The 23,947-nt window shown below is 44.6% G+C and overlaps 2 protein-coding genes across 2 annotated transcripts; one reads left to right on the top strand and one right to left on the bottom strand.

The window, feature by feature from the left end:
- The first annotated feature begins 544 nt into the window (after nt 1-544).
- On the top strand, nt 545-20,164 carry LOC149365846 (post-GPI attachment to proteins factor 6-like). Its single transcript, XM_089546686.1, has 12 exons — nt 545-648; nt 2,013-2,178; nt 3,868-4,081; nt 5,054-5,181; nt 5,435-5,712; nt 7,409-7,755; nt 8,749-8,880; nt 11,181-11,386; nt 12,298-12,458; nt 14,010-14,188; nt 14,948-15,208; nt 16,731-20,164. The coding sequence occupies exons 1-12, from the start codon at nt 567-569 to the stop codon at nt 17,115-17,117; spliced, it is 2,541 nt and encodes an 846-aa protein (XP_089402812.1). The 5' UTR covers nt 545-566; the 3' UTR covers nt 17,118-20,164.
- A 659-nt stretch (nt 20,165-20,823) lies between these two features.
- LOC149365845 (BET1 homolog) lies at nt 20,824-23,696 on the bottom strand. Its single transcript, XM_089546693.1, has 3 exons — nt 23,541-23,696; nt 23,088-23,173; nt 20,824-21,744 (listed from the first exon to the last, which is right to left on the bottom strand). The coding sequence occupies exons 1-3, from the start codon at nt 23,575-23,577 to the stop codon at nt 21,532-21,534; spliced, it is 336 nt and encodes a 111-aa protein (XP_089402819.1). The 5' UTR covers nt 23,578-23,696; the 3' UTR covers nt 20,824-21,531.
- Between the last annotated feature and the right edge of the window lie 251 nt (nt 23,697-23,947).

The raw sequence follows: 23,947 nt of genomic DNA, 5'->3' as shown, positions 1-23,947 counted from the left end.
GCTGTGAAGGAGCCGGCTGCGTTACTAGTATCATAATGAGGTGGCAGATATGCTTTATAGCCTGGCAGTGTAGCCCTGCCGCTAGCTTCTTGCAATGCAATCACGTCTGGGGTTGGAACAGACGGTGCTTGTTGGATGTGGAGCTGCAAGTGGGCCCGCTTGCGGCGGAAGTTTCATGTTTTATTGAGTTCGAGCTGCTTTTCAAATCGCGCGCGTTCGATTCCCCGCCCCAGCGCCCCACTAGGCGAGTGTCGCAACTGCAGCTAGTTTCGGATTGCGGAGTTGCGGTTGGCGTCGTCTGCCGAAATCACTCGCTCGTTTCAACTCGAACCTCTCGGCGAGCGAACTTGATCGTGGTTTAAAAACCAGTGTATCCACAAGCAAAGTTAGCAAACGTGTTGTTCGACAGCGAACGCAGCCGAGGTCGTTCACTGCAACGGACTCTGCGATCGGCGAAAAAAAAAAAGGCGCATAGCAAAACGGCGAAACGAGAGAACTGCGGGGAGAGGCCGCACACAAAAATAAAAAAAAGTCGGTCCGGCGGTTGGCGGTGGCTGGCGGGGAAAATGGCGAACAGCTGTTCCCTCATGGAGCGGTTGCTACGGTTGTGTTGGCTTCTGCACTCCGTTCGCTTAGGTGTTCCGCTAGGTGAGTGCGTACGTTTTTCACGTCACCCTCTGAACAGCTCGCGGATGCGTGTGACAGTTCGGACGATTGCGGATGCGCTTCGAAGAAGGAGAGACAGGTCTTTTTTTTCTTTCTCCGTCGTTCATTCACGAGATCTCTCTGCAGCTGTGTGGGCTCGCGCGGGAGCGTCGAGTTGCGCGTATCTGGGGCTTCCCGTGCTTAGAGATGCTCGCGAAATCATGAGGGATCATACCCTGTTGGTTGAAAGAGCAGCGTAATTTTGTAATAGCGCTGTCTAAGGGCTCCGCGCGGCTGCGCGGCGGCTCCTGGTATTGTGCAACGTCTGCTGAGAAAAAGAGATTAAATAAAATGAACTAAATCTAGGTGTCTGTATGCCGCGTTGTGTCGATATTTGTGCGGTTTGTTCCGCAGTATGGAGGCCTTCGATCGTGTTTTAGCGTGCGTACGCGTTTCGAGCGGGATGGCTTACGCGTGCGTGCTGTCCGCGCGCGCGCGGTGTGTATAGCAGTTTATTCGCTACCATCAGCGCACTCATGCCTATTCCACTCTGCAGCTGTGCTTTGGATGTTTGTTTGGAGTGAATATCTGAATGGTGCGCTGACAGCTAGCTACTTCTCCTTTTGACACATTGGCATAAGATAATTTTTAAAATTATTTGTAGACTACAAAAAAAAATTAATAAATTTTGCACAAGCATTCAGGATGCCTGCTTTTAAACTAATGTATGATATCTATGAAAGAAACCAACAGCCACAGAAACCAAGGGCACAGGGGATTTTTTTTAATTAATTTATTTATTTTTGTGGTGTTGATCAATTTAGAATATTACTGAATATGTTATCGCTTAAAGCTACTTGATTAAAAAAGCAGAAGAAAAAACAACCACGTGCCGCCGGTGGGATCCGAACCCACGACCTCCGAATTACGCGTCCGGTGCTCTACCTCTGAGCTACGGCGACGGCTACGGCGTAGCTCAGAGGTAGAGCACCGGACGCGTAATTCGGAGGTCGTGGGTTCGGATCCCACCGGCGGCACGTGGTTGTTTTTTCTTCTGCTTTTCGAATCAAGTAGCTTTAAGCGATAACATATTCAGTAATATTCTAAATTGATCAACACCACAAAAATAAATTAATTAAAAAAAATCCCGTATGCCCTTGGTTTCTGTGGCTGTTGGCTTCTTTCATATTTATAACGAGCCCCTCATTCCGCTTCCCTTGTTTGCTTGTATGATATCTATGTGGTTTGTGAATTGACAATACGCCACAATATTTTTTCTTTCTGCGTTATTTGTTCGAGTTGCTTACTGTTCTTATTGTGGCACCTATTAACATGGCCTCTCATTTCCTTTCTTGCCTGCACCACAGTATACACTCCATCAGATGCCTACCAAGAAAGCCTACTGCGGCCGTATCGAACATTCAGTGATGTGGCCATCTTCCACTTCACGGTGCCTGCTCAAACTTCTAGGGCAGCGTGGCAGTTTGTGGCCTTTATGGACGACAAGAGCTGCCCATCAGAGCCCGTTTACATGTCGGTACCACTGTTCCTCTCACACCTCTTGAAAACATTTGTATATCAAAACTTAACCTAACTGGTTAAACTGGACAGCTAAGTGTGCCACCAGTTATGAATGCATCTAGCTTGCATTATAGGGAGCATATATATGTATGCATTCCTACAAAGCTCTCGGCCTCCTTGCTGAAGCCGAACACCACTGCAGTCGTGTAAAAGTTCTGTTCCTCTGTTCATTTGCTCCACACCAGAGCCTTCCTGATTCAAATTGGTAAATAGAACAGTTAATTAAACCGCTTAGCCACAGCAGGTAGCATATGTCTAGTCCAATTGGGCTTGACACCAGTGGAACAGGCTAATTTTCAGGTAAAGGGAATATATACAGAGTATACGGTTGGGTTAGTTGGTACAAGCTCTAAAAGGCTAAGATGTGATCGGTTGTAAAATGGGGAATACTGGAAAGTAATCCCCAATTATAGTGTGGAGCCATCAGCCCTGCTATGCTATCCCATGGCCACAGCAATGCTGAACACTGATACTTTCTAATGCTGGAATTAAATTTATGCAGGTAATATACTGCATGGCAAATAATTAAGTGATGCATGTGATGCTCGTATGTACCGTTCAGACTACCCGAAAGCAGGAACAAGTGCTAGCACTAAACCCTAAGCACAGGTGCAAAACAGAAAGAATGACTGTGTAATAAGGGAGTAATTACTCTCTTGCCGTCTCGGTTAGTTCAGTTGGTAGAGCGACTGCTCCGGTGAAGTGGTGGTCCCAGGTTCAAACCCCGAACCAGGATGAATTTTTCTTTAACTATGAAGTTTCTGACAAAGCTGTATAGCTTTCCTTTGTAGCCGTTTGGCTGCACTCGGGTGGATGTCAATGAGTAATTACTCCTTTATTACAAATCTACTCCACCTTGGGGGATTCCCCTAAAACATTTGGCCAACGTTGTTCCCACTTCGAGTTATTGATCAATTCGCTCTCGCCCTACCATAAGCTTGCCATCCCGGTTAGCTCAATTGGTAGAGCGACTGCTCCGGTGAAGCAGTGGTCCCAGGTTCAAACCCCGGACCAGGACGAATTTTTCTTTAACTACGAAGTTTCTGACAAAGCTGTATAGCTTTCTTTTGTAGCCGTTTGGTTGGTTGGTTGGTTTATGGGGTTTAATGTCCCAAAGCGACTAAGGCTATGAGAGACGCCGTAGTGGAGGGCTCCGGAAATTTCGACCACCTGGGGTTCTGTAACGTGCACTGACATCGCACAGTACACGGGCCTCAAGAATTTCTCTTCCAAAGAAATTCTAGCCGCCGCGGCCGGATCGAACCCACGTCTTTTGGGTCAGCAGCCGAGCACCATAACCACTGAGACACCGCGGCGGGCTGTAGCCGTTTGGCTGTGCTCGGGTGGATGCCAGTGAGTAATTACTCCCTTATTACAAATCTACTCCACCTTGGGGGATTCCCCTGAAACATTTGGTCAGTGACTGTGTGTCAATTTATCAGCAAACTGGGCAGCAAAAGAAGGAATGCAAATTCTCATTTTATTCTCAACCTTGGATGTACGCACACTAGCCCAGCCGCAAGTTCTGTCAATAAAAGCTGCATGCCATAATGCTTTTCAGCATCAAAAGTCCTGGGAGATTCCACAAAAACCACCACGGATGGCAAAAAATGCGAAATTGTGTTCCATTACCTCCTGCAGCTACCTCAGGCACGGCAGCTACCCCGTGGTTGCCGCTGACAACAGCTCCTTCCCCGCTCACATCAACCTTCCGAGCCAGTCCTTATACCACCTCAAGACAGAGACCAGATTTCAGCCGACGGAAATGCCCGAGTTTCATGTGCTCAACCCGCTGCCTGGTAGTTGGTTCGTCATTGCCTTCCTCAAAGAATCAAGCCGGCAAATCAAGCAGCAGGTAGTCACCGCCTTTGCACTTTGTACCTTGATGGATGTACTATGAAAGCTGGATATGCATAAGAAAGACACCCTAGCTTTTGTGTATGGAGTGGTGCATCCCATTATGAACAAACAGCACAAAAAAGCAAAGACACACAGGGAAGGTAACACGGTATTAGCACTGATTGACAACTAAGAACTTGCTTCAGGAAACATATTCATGCACGCGGACTGCATAACTCGCAAAGCGAAAATGAAGAACACGAAGATTGTACAGAACCAGCACAGAATAACGATGTTTCGATGTGGCACTGCAAAATGCAGCACAAGCATATGAAAGACAAATTATTTGCCATCTGTCATGTCTAATGTAAGAAGGAAACTTCCCTGTCTATCAGTGTTAAGCATGACTATCTAAAATACAAGGGCCTGATTAGTAATGCAGTGCGCACAATATGTGGAACATACAAGTTTTTGTATTCGTGTACACCATGCTGCCTTTTCATTTTGTTTTCCAATATTAATGTGATGGCATTAGAAGCCTCATGGGGTCAGAATGTGTTGTCGGTCATAAAATTCACTGATTGGCTGGATGGAAGCGACATCACCAGACCGGAGTTCCCATTGGCTGGATTGAAGTGGTGTCACCACAGGGAAGAATTCCCATTGGTTGGAGGTGTGTGAAGTCAGTTCCGGTAAAGGCATCAACAGCTACTAGGGCTATCACATTGTTAACGCACAATGGAAATAGGTGTCCCTGTGAATTTTTATGCTATGTTAAACTGTCATTAAAAGGCAAAGTTCCTGCTTGTAGTAAATGGCTTTTCACTTACTCTGTCCATTGCATGCACATGGGTTTCTGTTTCTTATCATGCTAAAATAATAATCCGCTTGTTAAAGTGTCAGAGAAAGTGTCTCTGATAAAGGTAATTACGCATCATATGAAAGAGAACAACTTGACCGATAAACCTGTGCTTTTCCCGATTTTCAGGGGATTCACCGCAGTTGCCAGTACAGCCTTGGCAGCATGGCAGCATGGAGCCACCATCACGAAGTTGTTTTACTTAACGTTGGCATGCACCTCAATGTAACATCACCCCCTCAGTTGATGGTGTTTAAGTAAGTTCATTATTTTCTACAGTGCATGTTAAAGATTTACCGTGCTAGTCATCCAAGCGAGAAATAACTGCGGATTTAGTCCATCTCATTTCTTCCATCTCATGGTGCTTGCTCTTGACTTGCTGAGACTTGTAGAAACGTATCCTGCAAGGATCGGTTTGCGCTCATAGTAAAGTGAGCATTGTTGCGAGTGATGCAACTTGTTGCGGATCGCAGTCACTTCTTTTTTTTTCATTTCTCCTCTCTCGTGCAGGGTATTTGTTCCTGATGGTGCGTGGCAGCTGCTAGTGAGGGTGTCCTCCTGTCTGAACATCTCTTCAAATTCCTCTTTGCCAAAGAACAAACCTGGCGTTCAGCACTGTGTCAGGAAGTTTGGGCTGCGTGCACGGGCCCTTCCGTACGCCGAAGATGTCAACGTCACGGGAGACGATTTCTATAGGATTGTGCCCCAGCCAGAAATGGAAGCATACTACTACATTGCCGTAGCTGCTGATGTACACACTAGCTATTCAATCGTCGTGGATGTAAAAGGTATGTGTGCATAGGGAACTGTGTTTGACAATTGTTTTTTGTTGGACAGAAAGAGAGCAGTGTCATATTGCATGGCCGATGTGCTGTGCTCAGGATTATCATGTATAAAACATTACTGCACGGAACTCTTGGTGCAAAGCTCATTATTGCAGAAAATGCTATAAGCTCAGGTTGGCCTAGACAGACATGCAATGTCTGAAATATCTAGAGCACTAGGTTAGACGACTGGGCAAATTGGTGCTTTCTGTTCTCTAAACGCTTTCTGTTCTCTTTAAACATGCTTGCATGTAACATGTTTAGAGATTCACTGTTTGAAACCAATATGTAAAACTCGTGTTTTTTGAAAAACAGTAATGTGTTAAAGTAGAAATATGCATCCTGAAATATTTTTCATTTTGTAACTGTTGATCAGGCTGTTTCTGTGCAGAGCATTCTAATGTTGCCAAGATGTACTTTCAAACCATTTTATGTGTACATGGTTGCACAAAACATTTGTTGTTTATTGTTTATGCATACTGTCAGCTCTTTAAAACAGGTTGTTACATACAGAGCACACATACAGTAGACTCCCGTTAAGACGAACTTGCTTAAGATGAACCCTTGGTTAAGATGAACAGTGGTGGTCATTTGTTTGGTTTCCCATAGAGTCAATGCAAAAAAAATCTGCTTAAGATGTACACTGCACACGTGCTAATTGGTTAAGATGAACTTTCACGACCAGCCGTGCCCAAGCCATGCAGCTTTACTCGACCATTCGAGCAGTATTTCAGCGGAAGGAAAGAAAAAAAGCTAAAAAATTGAAAGCTTTTTTGCACCGCCGACGATCCGTGCAACGCGGGGAGGCACAGAGACCTAACCACGTCTCTGTTGAAAGGGCGATTCTGTGAAAGCAGAACTGTCGCTGCTCCTCCCCTGTGAGGGCACTGAAGGATATCTTGGAAGGTTAAGTGATATGCCTACGCTTGTAGCAAGCAGACGATTTTCTCGACAGACACAAAAAAAAATAACAGACTGGGCAACACTCAACAGTGCCTGATGCACTGCACTAGTAGTGCAATAAATGCTTATGTTGCAATTATTTTTTTCCTAAAAGACTATTTCATGGCTTTGTTCACATATACGAAGTATTTGGACACACAGTGCATGCTCGAACATCATTTTAAGAAGCACTCCTAATTAGATGAACTTCTGATAAGATGAACAGTCTTCATGGTCCCTTGGAGTTCATCTTAAAGGGAGTCTGCTGTATTTCAAACAAACAGAACTATTAATCACCACCATATTCACACCACTTTGTCTGCAAACATAATTCAAATTTTTGGGCATCAATATTCTCCCCCACATCAATTAACAACTTATTCCACATTTTAGTCACTTTGAGAAAGAGCAAACGAAACATCAGAACATACATGTTAGAATGTGTTGTCTCTGTCTCTTTGGTGGTGTTCGAATCACAATGAATCCATGCTTCCTAACCCAGCTTTTAATCATATTACTTTGTATAGTTTCTCTACATGCAGCATTTTAGAGCCTCTGGCACATGTGCTTCTTTATTAATTGTTAACTTCCTCTGCAACATGTAGAAAGACAGTTGAAGTCACTACATTTGTCTCTTTAGTTCTAATTACTCTGTTCCGCACATTTGTAACATTTTCGTAACCAAGTCAGTGACTCATTTGTAATGCCTTTTTTGCAGACTGCCCGACACCGTGGCGCTTTCTAAGCCGCAAGTCGAGCCGGCAGCCTCGCCACCTGGCTTCCGGTTTTAACGACTCAGATGTTAGCAACGAGACATCGTCCAACCAGACAACGTCTACCCTGTCGGCTGTCAGCCAGCTGCACGAAGACCACCAGAAGGTGGCGGCGGGTCCGAGCGCCACCGTGACCGCCACGCCGGTCGAGTTTCAAGTTCACACGGCACACTTTGTGAAAGAGATTTTGGGAGAGGAAGGTGTGCTGGCCGCCATGCAGGGCTGCCTACCCATGATACCACTGACACGAATCAAGCACGCCCAGGACTTTTTGGATTCTTTCCTAGTGCAGGTAAGCAGAAAGGTGCACTCATTGCCGCATAACCAAGTCGCACACCAAAGAGACCGTGTCACCACATTATTGCAGTTCATGTCGTCGCTAGCCTGAATTACTGTATATTGCACACACTGAAGTGTTTAAGAAATGCTGCTATAGCTCATTTCCTTTGCAGATGTAAGCATGAAATATCTGCATGGGTTAATGCCGCGTAAAGTCCCAAGTTAGCTTAGCCACATAATTTCTGACACCATCTCTTAATGCTGCTATGAAAACTGCTATGAATGCGATTATTGGCTGAACGTTATCGCTGTGAATCTTCTCTTGAATCTCTTCTGATGTCCTCTCGATCTTCTCTTGAATCTCTTCCGAATCTTCTTTTTGGTGGCACTTGAGAGAGAATGCATTTTTCTCCTCAGCTCGTTTCAGTTTTTGTGCCTAGAAACTGCAGATGACCAACTCGTAACATTTCATGCTTGAAGTACTGTGTCTTGCAGTCTTAGAAGTATGACATCATTCCTGCATTGTTTATGGTCCCTACCATCGATAAAGTTACTGAAGTGTCCTATGGATGCAGAGTACATGGTCTGAATTCGTGTTCACTGCATAGCTTCTTGTCCAATAAGACAAAACACAGGGTAGCTATCATGATTTGGACCACACTAGAAAGCTTCATAAGGGCTGAATTTCCTTTTATAGTTTAGAACAAGTAGGTCAAGCCAATGGAGGTTTCATTGTCTCATTCAAAGAAAATTTTGCCGAAATATTTGGACCGATAGCCTACAAAGCTGTACATCCAGTCCAGTGTACAAAACAAGCCATTTGGGCAAATGCACAGAGCATGCACTAGCCAATGTTTCAACATACATTAACAGAACTAGACAGGTGTATTACGTCCTAATTTGATTGCATGAGAAAAATAATGTGAAAGTTAGCTTCTGGTCTTGTATATTAGTATGTTTGCAAGATTCCATGGGCATTTAAAATACCTGGTTGCAACTGTTTCAGGGACCAGAATGGTTTTCGTCATGGCTTGGCCTCACGGACGCATTCCCAGTCATGGTGGGCCTGCAGCTTGAACCATTTGTGGACATTGGCGGCACGCTGCAAACCAAGATACACTTGGACAGCATGGTCAAGGTGCACCACTTGTTCATTTACCATTATACGTATAGCGGCCAAAACCCATTTGTTGACGGTAGCTAAAGGCACATTGAGCGCCATTCAACAGCACCCCTGCTGTGTTTTATTATCATCATCATCAGCTTGACTACGCCCACTGCAACAAAGGCCTCTCCCATGTCCCTTCAGTTGACCCTGTTCTGTGCCAGCTGTGGCCACCGTATCCCTGCAGCCTTCCCTATTTCATCTGCCCACCTGATTCTCTGCCACCTCCTGCTACACTTGCCTTCTCTTGGAATCCATTCCATTAATATAGGGAACCAACGGTTATCTTTCCTTTGTATTATACATGCCCTGCCCATGCCCCTTTCTACTTCGTGATTTCAACTAGTGCATCATTAAGTTTCACTCGTTCCCTTAGTGTCACACTTATAATTTTCCTTTCAGTAGCGTGCTGTACAGCTGCATTTAAAGGGTAGTGAAATCACTTCAGTTTCCTTCTAAACGCCATTGGACGCTTGCATCACTCTTTCCGAGCTGCCAGTTTCCAAAAACTAATTTTCTAGTACAGGAGGCGATCAAATTGAAGTGCAGTATTCTAGCAAGATTCATGTAAGGGGAACACTGGGAAGGTGAAATTTTTAAAGGGACACTGAGGAGAAATTGAAGTTGGCTTGTATCGACAGAATACCAGCTCCTGATTACAAAAATGCCACTCATACTGACAACAAAGCTCTTGTAACGTAGAAAAGAGCAAGAATCAAAATACAGGTATCGCCGCCACAGGCCAAACTCGCAAGTACAAGCATGATGACGTCATAGGATTAAACAGTGTTGCTAGAATCAATGGTTCTAGCAACATTAGGGTGCGAGAAACCACGAATCACTGAGGCGCAGCCAGTGCATGCGCAAATCTCCTTGACGTCGCCAGATGGCGCCACGTATCCGGCAGCTACGCGCGCGCCTGCAGCATCGGGACCAATCAGCGCCTGCTCATCGGCAGTAGGCGGGCTCCCGGTATTCCGCTAGCGGTAACAAGGTACACGGTATGCTAAAGGTGTCTATTTGCGAGAACTTCGTTGACAACTTCGAGAGCGGGATCCATCGTAACGCTGGCGAAACGCCGGTACAAACGTATACGAAGCGACGGTAGCGACGGCCGCAATAGCCGATAGATGCCTTCAACGTGCGGCCGGCAGTAGCTTTCTTTTCGGCTGCTTCTACGCCGCACTGCTGGCCGCCAGAAATCACAGAGTCTGCGTTACGTCAAGTGCACGTCATGTTTCACGTCACTTAGTCCTGTGTCGTCATAAGAGAATCCCAAGTTTGAATCTGAGCGGCGGGAAAAGCTTTTTCAACTTTCAGTCCAAATTTCTTAGAAATAAATGCATCTTTCGCTGCCGGCCAAGTGGCAACAAAGCCGTGAAATGCCGAACTATCGGATTTTGCTTTAAAAAGAATACTAATAGAGCTTTCCTCACTGTCCCTTTAACTGCTTTGAGAGCGAGTAGATGGCCAGATGAGATTATGTAAGAAGTTCCACTGAAGGTGCCCATAAGGCACATGTGGCAGTATGGAAGACAAGACGTCTTGCAGCACACTTTGCTCAGCGAGCAATGGCAGATTAGACCACAGGCTGTGCTTTGACACATGTGCGCAAGCTTAGGAGCTTCTATGAAATGCTTTGTAGTGAGCATAAAGAAAAAATGAAAACAAATGTTTTGGAATCATAGCCACTGTGCCACTAGATTTCACCGGCACATAACAGCTAAGGCACCATTTGAAGCACCTATGGCGTTATGCTATGCAAGAAGGCAGAGCCCAATATATTTAGGGGAAACCGCTAAGTTAGAGTAGATTTTATTTGGGGTATAATTACTCACTAACAATTAATTACTCCCAAATTATTCCAAGTAATTTACTCCCTAACTGAATTCTGCTCTACCACCTTGGGGATTTTCCCTAAATACACCGGATTAACACTGTTCCCGTTTCGAGTTGTTAGTAAATTTGGCCTTTCCCTACCATCTGCTAGCTATCCTGGTTAGCTGGTCGGTAGAGCGACTGCCTCAACCAGGATGAATTTTTATTCAACTATGAAGATTCTCAGAAAGCTGTATAGCTTTCCCTTGCAACCATGTGGCTGCGCTGAGGTGGATGCTAATGAGTGATTGCTCCCTCAAAGAAAGCAAAGTATGTTTCCCTCTTGCATGTTACTGCCCCGTACTGCGACACTGTGCTCTTGAAGTGTGTCTTCCGCTTGACTGGGTAGTTTCTGCACACTCAACTCTCAATTCCTGCTTTTCTTTGCCATACAGAACCTGACCTCCCAGGTGGTGGTTGTGAACATCTGCATCCATCATGGAAGTCCGCCGCCGTACCTGTCAGGACACATCCAGTGCCCTCCGGAACTGACGCTAGCCGTCGCCACTAATGACACCCTGGTGGCCATCAAGTACTTCCCTTTTCCGGAACCTGGAGCCTGGTTCCTCTCGTTCACGGCATCTTGCTTCAATGGTTCCAGGTTCGCCATATATTTGATAGTTATCAACAAGGTTCTGTTGCCTTGGTAACTGAGTTAGATGACTTCACTGTTGCATCGTGATGCTTGGCAAACTTCATTTTTATTTTTTGTACCAACTTTCAGTTTTTAATTTGTTTCCCTTTTGTGTACCTTTTTCTGCCCATCCTGCTAGGGCACTGCGTTTTCATTTTGCTTGTAAAATCGTGACAGCTCTTCAAACAAATGCTAAAAAGCTCACCTCAAATTCCTTTTGAGATATACTACTGGTTCATATTGGGTAGCATTGGCCTGTGGCTGATATTGGCTTTGAATTAGTTGCAAGGGCAAGACTATGCTCCCCGTCTCGCAAGATGTTTGCAGCACTACGAAACGTAGAGCTCTCTCGTCCAATCAGGATGGCACGCACTACATTAGTGCATTCCTACGCGCCTGTGGCTCGATCCACCTGATGTCCAGGTAGCTCAATCCATGTGAAAGAAGGCGTACTAGTAGTTAGCTTCTTTCTACCTCTAGCAGGTGGCGCTTGATGTCTTTATTCTTTTATCTGTTTGTTTTTAATTTCACCAGTGCTTGAAGCACTCTCTACCATCTAAATCTATCAGCCCAAACTATGTTTTCAATTGCTGTGCCCATTGTTTGATAATAGTCCTACACTGCTCAAATATTCGAGGGACTATTTTTTGTGTTCCTGCAGCCCTGATTGGATGAGAGGGCTCTGCCTTCCATAGTGCTGCAAAGATCGTGTGAGACAAAGTATAGTGTGCTGTCATCCTACTGCATGTTTAACAGGATGGGATCTCTTCAAGGCTTATTAGTTTAACCTTGTAGTTGTGGAACTTTCCTAGGTAGCTTAACCAACTTCGATAATTATTTCTGGAAGCTCAGAAATGCTCGTTCCATTTTCTCCGAAGCTCCTCTGTGCCCGTGAGGTGTGAGTTGGAGCAGACCATAGTCGACCTGCGCATTCGGCTACAGCCCTGCGTGTTCGAAGGATCGCCCTGCGGACAGCACGGCTACTGCCAGGAGAACCACTTCAGGCAGTTCTACTTCAGCTCCTGTCACTGCCTTGGAGGTGAGTACACAATGCATTATTGACTTTCTCTAAGCGCAAAGTTCTCGCAGGCTGCAGCTGTCAAGGAGCAAAGTTAGCCATCAGACAGAACCAAACAACTCTGCAGCAAAATTCAAAAACTTGCTCTTCAAAACTGTAGGTCTCAAGCACCGGAGCCAAATCAACGGCCCAGAAACTAGAAACTTGCTTCGCTGTGACAACGATGTACAAGCACAAAAAGTGGTATACCGCTGACATCAGATATTATATTGGTTTGGTTATATGGGGTTTAACGTCCCAAAGAGGCTCAGGCTATGAGGGGTGCCATAGTGGAGGGCTCCGGATAATTTCAACCACCTGAGGCTCTTTAACGTGGTCGGACATTGTACAGTACACGGGCCTCTAGCATTTTGCTTCCACTAAAGTGTGACCGCTGTGTCCGAGATCGAACCCGCGTCTTTTGGATCAGGAGCCGAGCACAATAACCACTGAGCCAACGTTGTGGCTATCAGATATGAGTACGTAACACCTTAAGTAGTTGTTTTCTGGATGCCTTTGACAGATTGTGGTACAATGCAAATTATGCCCCGGTGTCATTACTTAATGAACAGCCTTGTTGTTTAACTGGTTGTAAACTAGAAAAAACTGCCAGCTACCCATATTTCACTATTTCTACATGCAGAAGCATTGTGTCATGAGGACATTGAGTTGTGGCTGTGTACCTAACTGCTTAAAAAATATGGCAATTCAAAATTCGATGTATTAGAGACTCGATGGATAACTCAAGCTCATGAAATGAGACGTCTGCATTATTCAGCGTAGTATGTTGCACGCTGCAACATTACTTTAACTCATTCACCTATGTAGAAAAGAAATGTGGAAAACGTTTAGACTCAGCAAGGAAACAGATCTCAACATGACGTATGATGCCTTTCCACATGTTATGGGTTAGATATTTCTAGTATATTTCATCTTTTCCAGTTACAGAAATATTACATGATGTCGAGCAGTTACGCGCTTGACGTTACGCTAGCTTTGAACGCTTCACTCATTTCAGAGCTAGAGGGATTTATTGGAGTACACAATAACAGCTCACAAGGTGCTCTATTGTACTATTGTGACTAGGTATTTTGATTGAGTGGGTTTATAGAGTGCATTCACATTATTTTTTCATACATGTTTCTACTCATTGTATAGAATGTTATCAACTGTCACTGTTGGCAATTTCCTTCCAACTTGGTGTGACTGCCTTCAAACATTTCATCAAAACCTCCTTCCATCTATTCGCAGCATGTCTCAAACCGATGCCTGATTCATGCAAAAAAATGCCCAATTCATGTCTTTAGCTCAGTGCAGCTAAACCAACTTCTTTTAAACTTGCAAAGTGCCCATGATGTGCAGTGTCTTTTATTCAATATCTAGGATATTGGTTTGATCTTTCCCAGTAACAGAAAGCTACAATGCCAGACGGTGGTGGCTACAATGCAATGTATTGTGCCTTCTATGTTAAGTGATTGCCCTCTGGTGGTCATAGAGAAAACATTTTACATTATCTAATTTTTTTCTCACAAGGTTGGCGTGGATGGGGTTGCACCGACAATAGCCAAGCAACGCCTGCTCCGCTCCTACTGATGAAGACCCTGCTGCTGACGCTGAGCAACCTGTTCTTCCTGCCAGCCATAGTCCTCGCAACACGACGGCAGTTCTACACCGAGGCTGTTGTCTACGGTGTCACCATGTTCTTCTCAATGGTAGGGCTGGCGACACCGCAGCTGCATGACACCGCGTTCCTAGAAACACTTGCCATCTTTCAGCCATATCATTAGAATTAAATTGATGCATCATTAATTAATTAATGCATTCATTCATTTATACCGTGCTCTTGAGTGTTTAGTGATCTTTGTAGTTTTGTAGCCCTTAAATGCATAGACAGCCATATACCACTTCACTCTGCGCAATGTATAAAAAAACAAATCATGTTGTTCCATTTCATATATTTACATTTAGGCCTTTACAGGGCAGTTTTGTATAGGGAATGGCATAATCATTAAGCTAAATGAAAAGTTGTTGCAATGACAAATGACATCAGTGTTGGCATATAAAAAAATGAAGACAGGAGCAAACCATATCGTTTCAATCTGTTTACAACTTCGTATCAAGAGTGTTCAGCTAGTTTAAAATGCAGAAATAAAGGACCACTGCTGCCAGAATCGTCCTTTTTACATAGGCAAATGTCGTGACAGCTGGCCAGATCCACCTTATCAAAAAGACAAAAAAAAACTGAACAATCGACTCCTTTCTCCTGATTCAACATTTAAAGGTAGAATGACTGATCTGACATGAAGGTACTGGATATTGACTGGCCTTCTGGGGCAGAGGTAGGAGTTATACCTTGTTTAGACTATGTGACACGAGCAATGGCCTACATGTCCAGTTATCATCGGCACAGCGCTTTGCACAGAGAAATGATGCTGTAGTTTGTTTTTGTTTTGTTTTTTTCCTGCCCCCAGTTCTACCATGCGTGTGACGTGGACATGTTTGGCTTCTGCCTGCTGCGCTACGAGGTGCTCCAGTTCTGCGACTTCTTCTCGGCCGTGCTCTCCTTCTGGGTGACCCTGGTGGCCATGGCACACGTGCCGCCCACGCTGGCCTCCATCGCGCACGTGCTCGGTGCCCTGGGCGTGGCGCTGGGCGTCCAGTGCCAACGCACCAGCCTTCTCGTCTTTGCCGTCCCCGTCTGCGCCGGGGTGCTCCTTCTCTCCATCTCTTGGGTGAGCATACTGCTCTGCCTCACAGATGGGGTTCCTCAAAACTACCCGGAGCAAAGTGAGGTGTGCACCGGTGTACCCCAGTGTGCACCGGTGTAACCCAGTGTGCACCGGTGTAACCCAGTGTGCACCGGTGTACCCCAGTGTGCACCAGTGTACCCCAGTGCGCACGGGTGCACTCCAGTGCACACCGAAGCACAATTTTATCTTCAGTAAACTGCGCTAGGATGCATAGCGCTCCATTACCGTGGGCCCTTGAGCAACGCACTGGTTTTGGAGCAACTCCAGTGGAAGTTTATCGAAGATGCAATTAAAGAGTGCCTCATCCATGACGGAGTACTGGAAAGTGTGAACTTTGTGTTTGGCTTGGCTAGTGCTTGGCCGAAAATGTGGGTTTTGCCAGAGAATCGTAACCGACCCACGATAATTCCCAATCTGCACAGATTGGATTATTTTAGTTGTGCATCTTTCGCTATTAACAAATGTTTAGTGTTGGGAGCATATGTGGAAATTAGCAGAGCATTCCTGGGAGGTTAATTTCCAAAAAAAAGTGTTCTTAGAACTGGATCCACATTTTCAGCCAATTACCAACTAACCTAAGCATGAAGTTCACACCGCCCAGCATTCCTGGTACATTATAGGAGAATGACCACAGCTTGTGCCTTCGCTCTCAGTAATTTTAAGGAACTCTAAGGATTCATGTAAGCGTAGTATGTAGCTTCAAATACAGAGGAGGCACCACGAAGCACCAGTAAACAAACAAGAGAACAAAAAAAAAACAGACAACAGGGCAGACAAGGGAATGGGTGGCTTAAGTACAAACTGCAGGCCTCTACGAATGCACATACTCTAAAGAGATTGATTCAGTTTAATAATTAGAGTGTCATCGCTTCAGGATTTTTTTAGAAGATGCCATAGTAAGCATGACCGGTTGTCTATTAATATGCCACTAGCATTCGATAAGGCGACCTAAAAAAATAAGGCAGTTAGTTGCATCATGTAATTGTAGTGGGTAATGGGTGTGTGCTCTGTTTCACAAAAGCTGGTGTGGTTCCTCAAGGCCAAAGGTTGGGAAACACTTAGGGTAAGAACGATAGGGGACTAAGCATCGGTACTCCGAGCTGACATTCCACAAGTTCGGAAAAGAAAATTGGATGAAACCCAGAAACTCCACCATGAAAGTCAAAATCTTGTCTGTCCTAGGGGGCCATCACTAGCACTGACAAACATTTAAGAGCCTACACTCTGCTCTTGCTGAACTCTCCAACTTGTCCAATTGCAGCTTTACAGACCAGTAGTTGCATCAGCACTAAAGTCACTGTTTAGAGCAACTTCAACAGTCATTGACTTAGCAGCTTTTTAGTTCTGCATAGTTTTTTTTTTCTTTTGCTGTATATCCCTCCGAAAACCTGCTGAACGACTCCTCTAAAAATTTTAGTCTCATGTATTTAACAGTTTTTCACTGAGAGAAGCAAGAGGTGTGCAGCGGGTGCCGCGTTGGTTCTTTTCAAAACTGCTGCTACAGGTGCGGAGGTGCTACCAGTTGCGCTCGTGTCAACCGACACTACGTGAATGGCTCTTGTTCCTGGCTCCCGGCATCCTCCTTGCCGCAATCGGTCTAGTCCTGTTCGCCTTTGTAGAAACCGAGGACAACTACAAGTACATCCACAGTGCGTGGCACATCGCCATCTCCCTCTCCATCAGCTTCCTGCTGCCCAAGCGCAACACGGCCACGCTGACTCAGTGCAAGAACGGCTGCAGCACCGCCTCAGTCATTGCCGGCAGTGGAGCACAGTCCACGTATGACCGCGTGCAGCCCGTGCTGAACAACGATTCAGAGCTGGTCGACATAGCTGACTACCGGCTCGACACGGACCTGACTTCGCTGATCAGGGGCGGCCTCCACCCTTAACTCGTGCTCCTCAGCAGCTGGCTGGTGTGGTGTTGTTGTTGTTATTACCGTGTACGAGTGAGAGATGGGCTGTGAGCACAAGTTCGGCCCATCATGTCGGCCACTACGGGGACTCCCTTGCAAGTTGTTTTCAAGCGGAGTGTGCCGATTGCTTGTGATTGTAATTAATGTGCAGCTAAGTATGATGTGTGGTCTGGTGCGAGAGATCCATCAACGATGGACTGTGTGCACAAGTTTGGCCCATCACGTCGATCGCTATGTGGGCTACCTTGCTGTGAAAAGTTGTTTTCAAGTGAGCTGTGCCGACTGCTTGTGACTAATTAATGTGCAGCTATGTATGGTGTGCGGTTTGGTGTGAGAGATGCACCAAAGGTGGGCTGTGTGCACATATTTGACCCATCATGTCGGCGTCGCTACAGGGCTGTCTTGCCATGAAAAGTTGTTTTCAAGTGGAGTGTGCCGACAGCTTGTGACTGTATTTAATGTGCAGCTACATATGGTGTGCGGTCTGGTGCAATGTGGCGTGTTGCTAAGATACTTTATGGCAGTTAGCTTTACCAGCAGTCTCCAAAACCCATGTTATGGGCTACACTTTGATAAGAGTGCTGAAATCAAATTACTGGCGATTATGTGCATGAAATGCCATGGGGCCTCAAGCACATTGCACTGCTTTTTCATATCAGTGTACGCCTGAATTGCTTTCCAGCTTGTGTACCAGTGGAACTGCGTGAAATATTTATTTACAATCGAGATGTTGGCCGTAAGAGCTGTCGCCAAGCTACACTCCATCAAAACAGGCAGCACTGATGTAGAAGCAAAGAACCAAAAGTAAGCAGTGAATGTGTTACAATCCTTTTGTGTCACAATGGTAGTCATACTTATAATACAATGCTGCCTTGCATTTTGATAGCGCGGCCCTTAATTGCTTTTGCGCTGAGGATTTTCGCAAGATGCTTGGAACATGCAGACTTGTCAATCTGCAGCTTCCGTTTACCCTGCTGTACATAGTGTCCTCTTAGGGTATGCTTCTGGCAGCCGCTAGTCATATAACTCTCTTTAGGCTTTCAATTTATTTACACATCGAAGCGCGTGAACAGTCTATACGCTAGAGGAAAGCTTTACTTCAAGTGTTTAAAATAACATAAAGGCCACTCTACTGTGTTTTCTTTACTGAGCAACTGCCATCTAGTTTTAAGAGTTTTAGAAGATTGTGCATACACTTGTCTTTCGTTTATCTCTTGCAGCTTCACACTGTTAACCCAGTTTCAACACATTATGCCAAGAAGGCCCAGTGCGATTGCTTCGTGCTAGATTTATTTACCATAGAACAGCTGGACTAGAGTGGGGCTTGCTCTACGACACGTAACTGGCTATACTCCGCTACAGCTTTTTCTGGTAATGGTACAGAAGCTATAGAGCCGAAACAAGCCCTTTCTTCTTAAGCAACGGAATATAATCCCCACTTTCATTGACAAATTTTATCATAAAATATAGTATATTGTTAATATTAATTATTTAAGGCATATTTATAACATAACTGCCAGCATTCAATGTCAAAAGTCAAGGAAAAAAAAAAGTTTTTCCTGATCACAACAAATTTGCTAGGCATGTCTAGTTACAAGAAGCCTCCATAGATGGCACCAGCTGTCCCAGCGATGGAATCAAGTTGCCGTTTTTGGAACTAAAACTGCCGGTTGGTCCATCTATTCCAGGATTACATTACAGTGAGCAACATGCTAGACAAGTGTCGTGCACCCAAACTATTTGGCGGAATGACACAGTTAAGGGCACTCTGCCCCTGTAGTCTTCCCGCCATTGCCAAAAAAAGCTGTTGCCAAGTACAGATCAGCACTGGGTCATATGAGCACTAATAAAAGTCAGCATTCAATTCAGGAGCCACATATTTCCTTCATATAGTGGTTCTGTGGAAAGTGAAGTTTGGTAGCGTGAAATCAGCTTCGAAGTTATGTATTGTGTGAACCAAGAACAACTGTGTTTAGTAGGCAAAAACTGTTTCTAGTATATTTATTTGCAGCTAGCAAAGATTAGTTCTCAGCAAGGAAAAACATCAAAATGGTGATTTTGTTGGGATTGCATTTTTAATTTTTTCCTCTTTCTTCAAAAGTGTTCCAGTGTGAAGAAAGCCTGACTTGTTGCTGATCATGCCCAACTTTATGTAAAACGCTGTTAATAGTTTTTGTGCTAGTCAAGGATCAGACCATTTTTGTTGGAACTTTCTAGACACTTAGTGTTTTATTATGGCAAAGCTCCTACATTAAGAAGGTGCATTTCTGCTTGCTAGTCTTCGTACAGAAGCCGAACTTGCCTTTCCTGCATTTATGCTTTGTACAGTCGCAGCTGTGTTTTGAAAGCATCTAGTCAATTGTAATTTTATTTCATATTTTAATGTATATTCTTCACAGCAAGTCTTTTTTTGCTGCTTCAACGAGTCTGAAAAAAATTGTGACCGTGACGTATTGCCACACAAGGCATGCTAGCAAATGGAAAGTGTGTTTTGTATCAAGCCGCATCTGTTAAATCGTGAAGTAAGCATCACTTGCAATGTTAATGAATTTGTCTGCCTGTCTTTCACATTGCGAGTGCATTGCACTGTTTTTGGAACCCTGCATGTGCGAAAATGTTCCACCTGTGAATTGAATCATGCAACTCAAGCCCACCCCCCCCACCCCCTTCCACATATCAGCAATACAAATCTCGACTGTCGTTCAGCAATCGATTTATGTCATCATCAACATTATGTTATTAGTCCATATGTAACAGCTAGCATGCACGACTGCCAATCACGGCAGAACACACGGAGTTATTTGCAACTGTTATTCACTGCTGCTGTTGACAGCTTACTTATGACATGGGCAGGTTATCCTTTCTCTGTGCTGTACAGAACAGAGCGTCTGTTTACATATGTTTTATATATGTTTGTTATGTGTCTACTCATCTTCAACGAGCAGCTCTGCACATTTGAGTGCATGTGTTACAAAGTGCTGATGTAATTTTTGCAGCAGTAAAGCACACACTTTTTTTTCCCCTATCAACGAGTATTTTTTAAGTGCTCCTGTACGTGGAAAAGATTGCTAGCAACCTCCAATGGGTGGGTAGGGAACAGATCACATTTGAAATGGATCACGGAAGCGAAAAAATAATTTTTTTAAACCTGGCAGAGGAGTAATGGCTTACTGCGTTGGTAGCTGTAAATGATGTTAGGCCACACTCGTTGTACTCATCATTTACTGACTACAGTGTCAACCTTCCCTGTAAAACACCTTTAAAGTCACTTTTGTGGTCAATTTACTTCATCTCCAGCCCCAACATACAGAAGCTATCAAGTTATCTTGCAAATGGCCGCAAATGTCAATAGTGACGGCATGTTGTAGTTTACTCATACCGAGCACTAAACTGAAGCCTCACTTACGAGGGTATAATGAATCTAATGAAAGAAACAACAGTAGCACTAGACAAGTTTTTATGAGTGCTGGCTAACAGCCTTCCTGAATTTAAACCCACTGTTGTCAGAACTGCAAACAAAACAAGCCAGTCCAGCCCCTCCGGATGTCCGTTTTCGAGTGGGGTCAGCGTGGTTTGCAAGTCCAGTCCCAAAGCTAGCAAGTACCCCTCCCTTGTGCCCAAGCATATGGGCACACATACCATGACCAAGATGCAGTGAATATAGCTTAGCAGGGTCGTGCTCTATGCCAGTTGGTGATAATTTTATTATATAAGCGCTTTGGCAACACAAAACATGACAGTGAAGGTGTACTGTCAGTGTCAAATGAAACACGAGCAGGACTACTGAAACAGTCACAACAAAATAAAAATATTTCAGTAAAGGGAAGTTGAATTCTACAGCATTTGATTTTCACTTCCATGGCGTTGAAGTAACTCCAAAGTAACATCAAAGTAACCCAAGCGTACTTCATCTCCAGCAGCAACTTCTTTGATGGTTGGTTGGTTGGTTTATGGGGTTTAACGTCCCAAAGCGACACAGGCTATGAGAGACGCCGTAGTGGAGGGCTCCGGAAATTTCGACCACCTGGGGTTCTTTAACGTGCACTGACATCGCACAGTACACGGGCCTCTAGAATTTCTCCTCCAAAGAAATTCAACTGCCGCGGCCGGGATCGAACCTGCGGCTTTCGGGTCAGCAGCCGAGCACCATAACCACTGAGCCACCGCGGTGGTACTTTTCTGCATATTTAACTTCTACTCGTATTTCATTTCGCCCTGATTATACACAGGACAAAGTGCCTATCCAGCGTACTTCTCCCCTTTCGTGTTTTGTGTTGCTCAGCCAAGGCACATTTGTCCAGTGAATACTCCGTCCACACCGAGGGGAGTATTTACAAAGGGAAGTTTATTTACAGAGTGGAAATATCTTTCGAGGTTTGGGCGATCCCTCCTAACTGAACTTCATCAGCATGTATATGACCAGAAACACAAAGAGAGAGAACATCATGAGATAACAGATGTAGCGGTTGTGGCCCGCTCGGCTCATCTTCACGAGCCTCCCCATGGTTGATTTGAGGATGCCCTCGCCAGCGTCAAAGTCCGTGTTCATATCTTGTAGCATCTTGTTCTGGTACTTGACTTCATGGCCAATGTCAATTGATACCTGGCACAAAAGAAAGCGCATGCTGCTTTCAGCGCCATGCATCCCACAGTGGTGGTGGTTGCGGAAAGCATTGATGGTACAAGCACTTGTTTGCACACATCAAGACACAGTTAGAGGTGTTCAGACAACATTATGGATCTAGTTAGTGGACAGTGAGGCTATATATATTGGTATTGGTATAACTGTGGTATCATATACCAATTGTGGTATCATATACCAATAAGTATACATAATTTGTATATTATAACACATATACTTATTGATACACTTAGTTATACTAAACCAATACAATAATATAGGTATAAATTATGGTACTATGGTATAGTGCTGGTTTAAATTGCTGCAAAAGGCATTGTAAATAAATAAGTGAAGTGATGTCTGCTTGCAGGGTGAACTTCAGCAGAGCATCTAGCACGCTCTCTTTGTACGCTGTCTTTACTGGTAGCCTACGTGAGGAGCAATAATGATCAGTGCTATGCATTCACAAAAGAGATGCCAAACATTTATTTGGTGGTGCATTTCTTCTGGCGCATTTTGGACAAGTTGCCAGAGTTTGACCCATTATGAATAGGAAAATCATGCCTGACATTATGCTGGCGTCAGCTTGTAAAAGCAGAATGAACATTTGATCTCTTTTGCCATAGCCTGCTTAGGACAGGATGGTCATTTTCAACAAGCAGTTGTTGAAGCTTTAACCTTGCTGTTTTTTTGAAACCTTTCTGCACTTCTCTTTTGGGTCAACACAGTGCAAGTAGGGGAGTAAGTCTGGTAACTGTTGTTTTGCTGGAATCTGAGTGGGGCAGTTGGCTGGGTGTCTAGCCACTGTCATCCAATGCAGAGACCGATAATGTTAGGGTAACACGAGGAGATACTCTGACATGCAACGGCTCTTGGTCTCGCTCATTATTACAACAGATGTTGTAAAAATCCTTAGATTCAAGCATTATCTCATCCAATTCTGCAGACTACTTATTATAGCCTTCCTTGCACCACACTTGCAAAAGCGTATCGCTAGCTCCAACGCAAAATTGAAGATAATTAGCACTAGCTAGTTAGTGGCTACGTCCAGGCTTTAAAAAATGGTGTCTCAGTGCGTTCCGCCTATAGCAACGTCGAATAACCTTTCAACAACACGCAATGCAACGAAAGATGACTCTAAATACGTTGTTTTTTTGTTTTTTTTTTTCTCCAAACACGCAACAATCGTGCAAGGTCGTTCAGCTCCGTTTGCTGACATCGACCGACACTTAAACAGGGAAGGATCATATCGATACATAAGTGATGCAACACAATGCAGGCGCAACAATGCAACACAACTTCTCGGAAGTCACGAAGTGACATACCGTTTTCAGGGCAGAGATTTTTGATTTCAAGCCATCGATCAGCTGCGAGTTTTCTTCCTCCACGGTGTCCCTATAACTGGAGCCATCTGAAAGCACATTTTTGGCATGACATTAAAGACACCGGAACAGCTTTAAAAGTTCAGGACGCGAGCTTGACATGCACCAGTGCATACGCACGCTAGGAACGTAGCACAACAGGTTGACGATAACATATATCGCGCTTTCCTCAAAGCATCGCTCGATGAGGAAATATCATACTCCGGCGTGACTCTGTTACGAACGCCGAGTACGTTCTTACACTGTGCTATGAAAAGTGTGCAGTGCAGTTTGTTCTTAATGTGAGGAAACTTCAGTTTCAAGATGACTTCTAACGAAGTTCATAAACAGCTGGACTAAACACCGTACCTGCGCTGACATACACAAATCAGACAGAATGTAAACGGGCAGACTCACTCGTATATCCGTGTGACGATGTTTGGGCTCGCCGCATTTTTTCCTTTCTACGGAGGTCTTGGATTTCAGAAACTGAGGGAAAATACGAAGCCCATTCAGCCCACGGCTGCTTCCGCAGCACTCAAGCAAGCTTGGGCTACGTCACCACAACGCGCCTCTACGTCACCAATGCCATAGTTATTTGCATTTGGCAGCAAAACTGCCAAACTTAAGCGAACGACGTGCTGTCGGGCTGCTTTTAAATGTAACTTATCCTATATTCTGCCGTTAAACTTGAAATTACTAAAATTATCAACTCAAAGGCTTTAAGTAAGTGTTTATAGGTCGCTAATTTTTACAAAATAAGAAAGCTTTTTCTTTTTTTTCAACTGCGAAATAGTTGTCTGCGAGACGTATCAATCCGAAGC

The sequence above is a fragment of the Amblyomma mixtum genome, chromosome 1, assembly GCF_055824585.1.
Source record: "Amblyomma mixtum isolate Tamu chromosome 1, ASM5582458v1, whole genome shotgun sequence".
Lineage (NCBI taxonomy): Eukaryota > Metazoa > Arthropoda > Arachnida > Ixodida > Ixodidae > Amblyomma > Amblyomma mixtum.
Note: the sequence above shows the minus strand (reverse complement) of the source record. Positions and strands in the feature narration are given on the sequence as shown.

Coding starts and splice junctions, on each gene's coding strand:
- LOC149365845 (XM_089546693.1), bottom strand. CDS start 23,577: ATGCGGCGAGCCCAAACATCGTCACACGGATATACGA. Junction 23,174..23,540: donor ATCGTCACACGGATATACGA/GTGAGTCTGCCC, acceptor ATGTGCTTTCAG/ATGGCTCCAGTTATAGGGAC. Junction 21,745..23,087: donor AAATCTCTGCCCTGAAAACG/GTATGTCACTTC, acceptor CTTTTGTGCCAG/GTATCAATTGACATTGGCCA.
- LOC149365846 (XM_089546686.1), top strand. CDS start 567: ATGGCGAACAGCTGTTCCCTCATGGAGCGGTTGCTACGGTTGTGTTGG. Junction 2,179..3,867: donor CCATCAGAGCCCGTTTACAT/GTCGGTACCACT, acceptor TACCTCCTGCAG/CTACCTCAGGCACGGCAGCT. Junction 4,082..5,053: donor GCCGGCAAATCAAGCAGCAG/GTAGTCACCGCC, acceptor CCCGATTTTCAG/GGGATTCACCGCAGTTGCCA.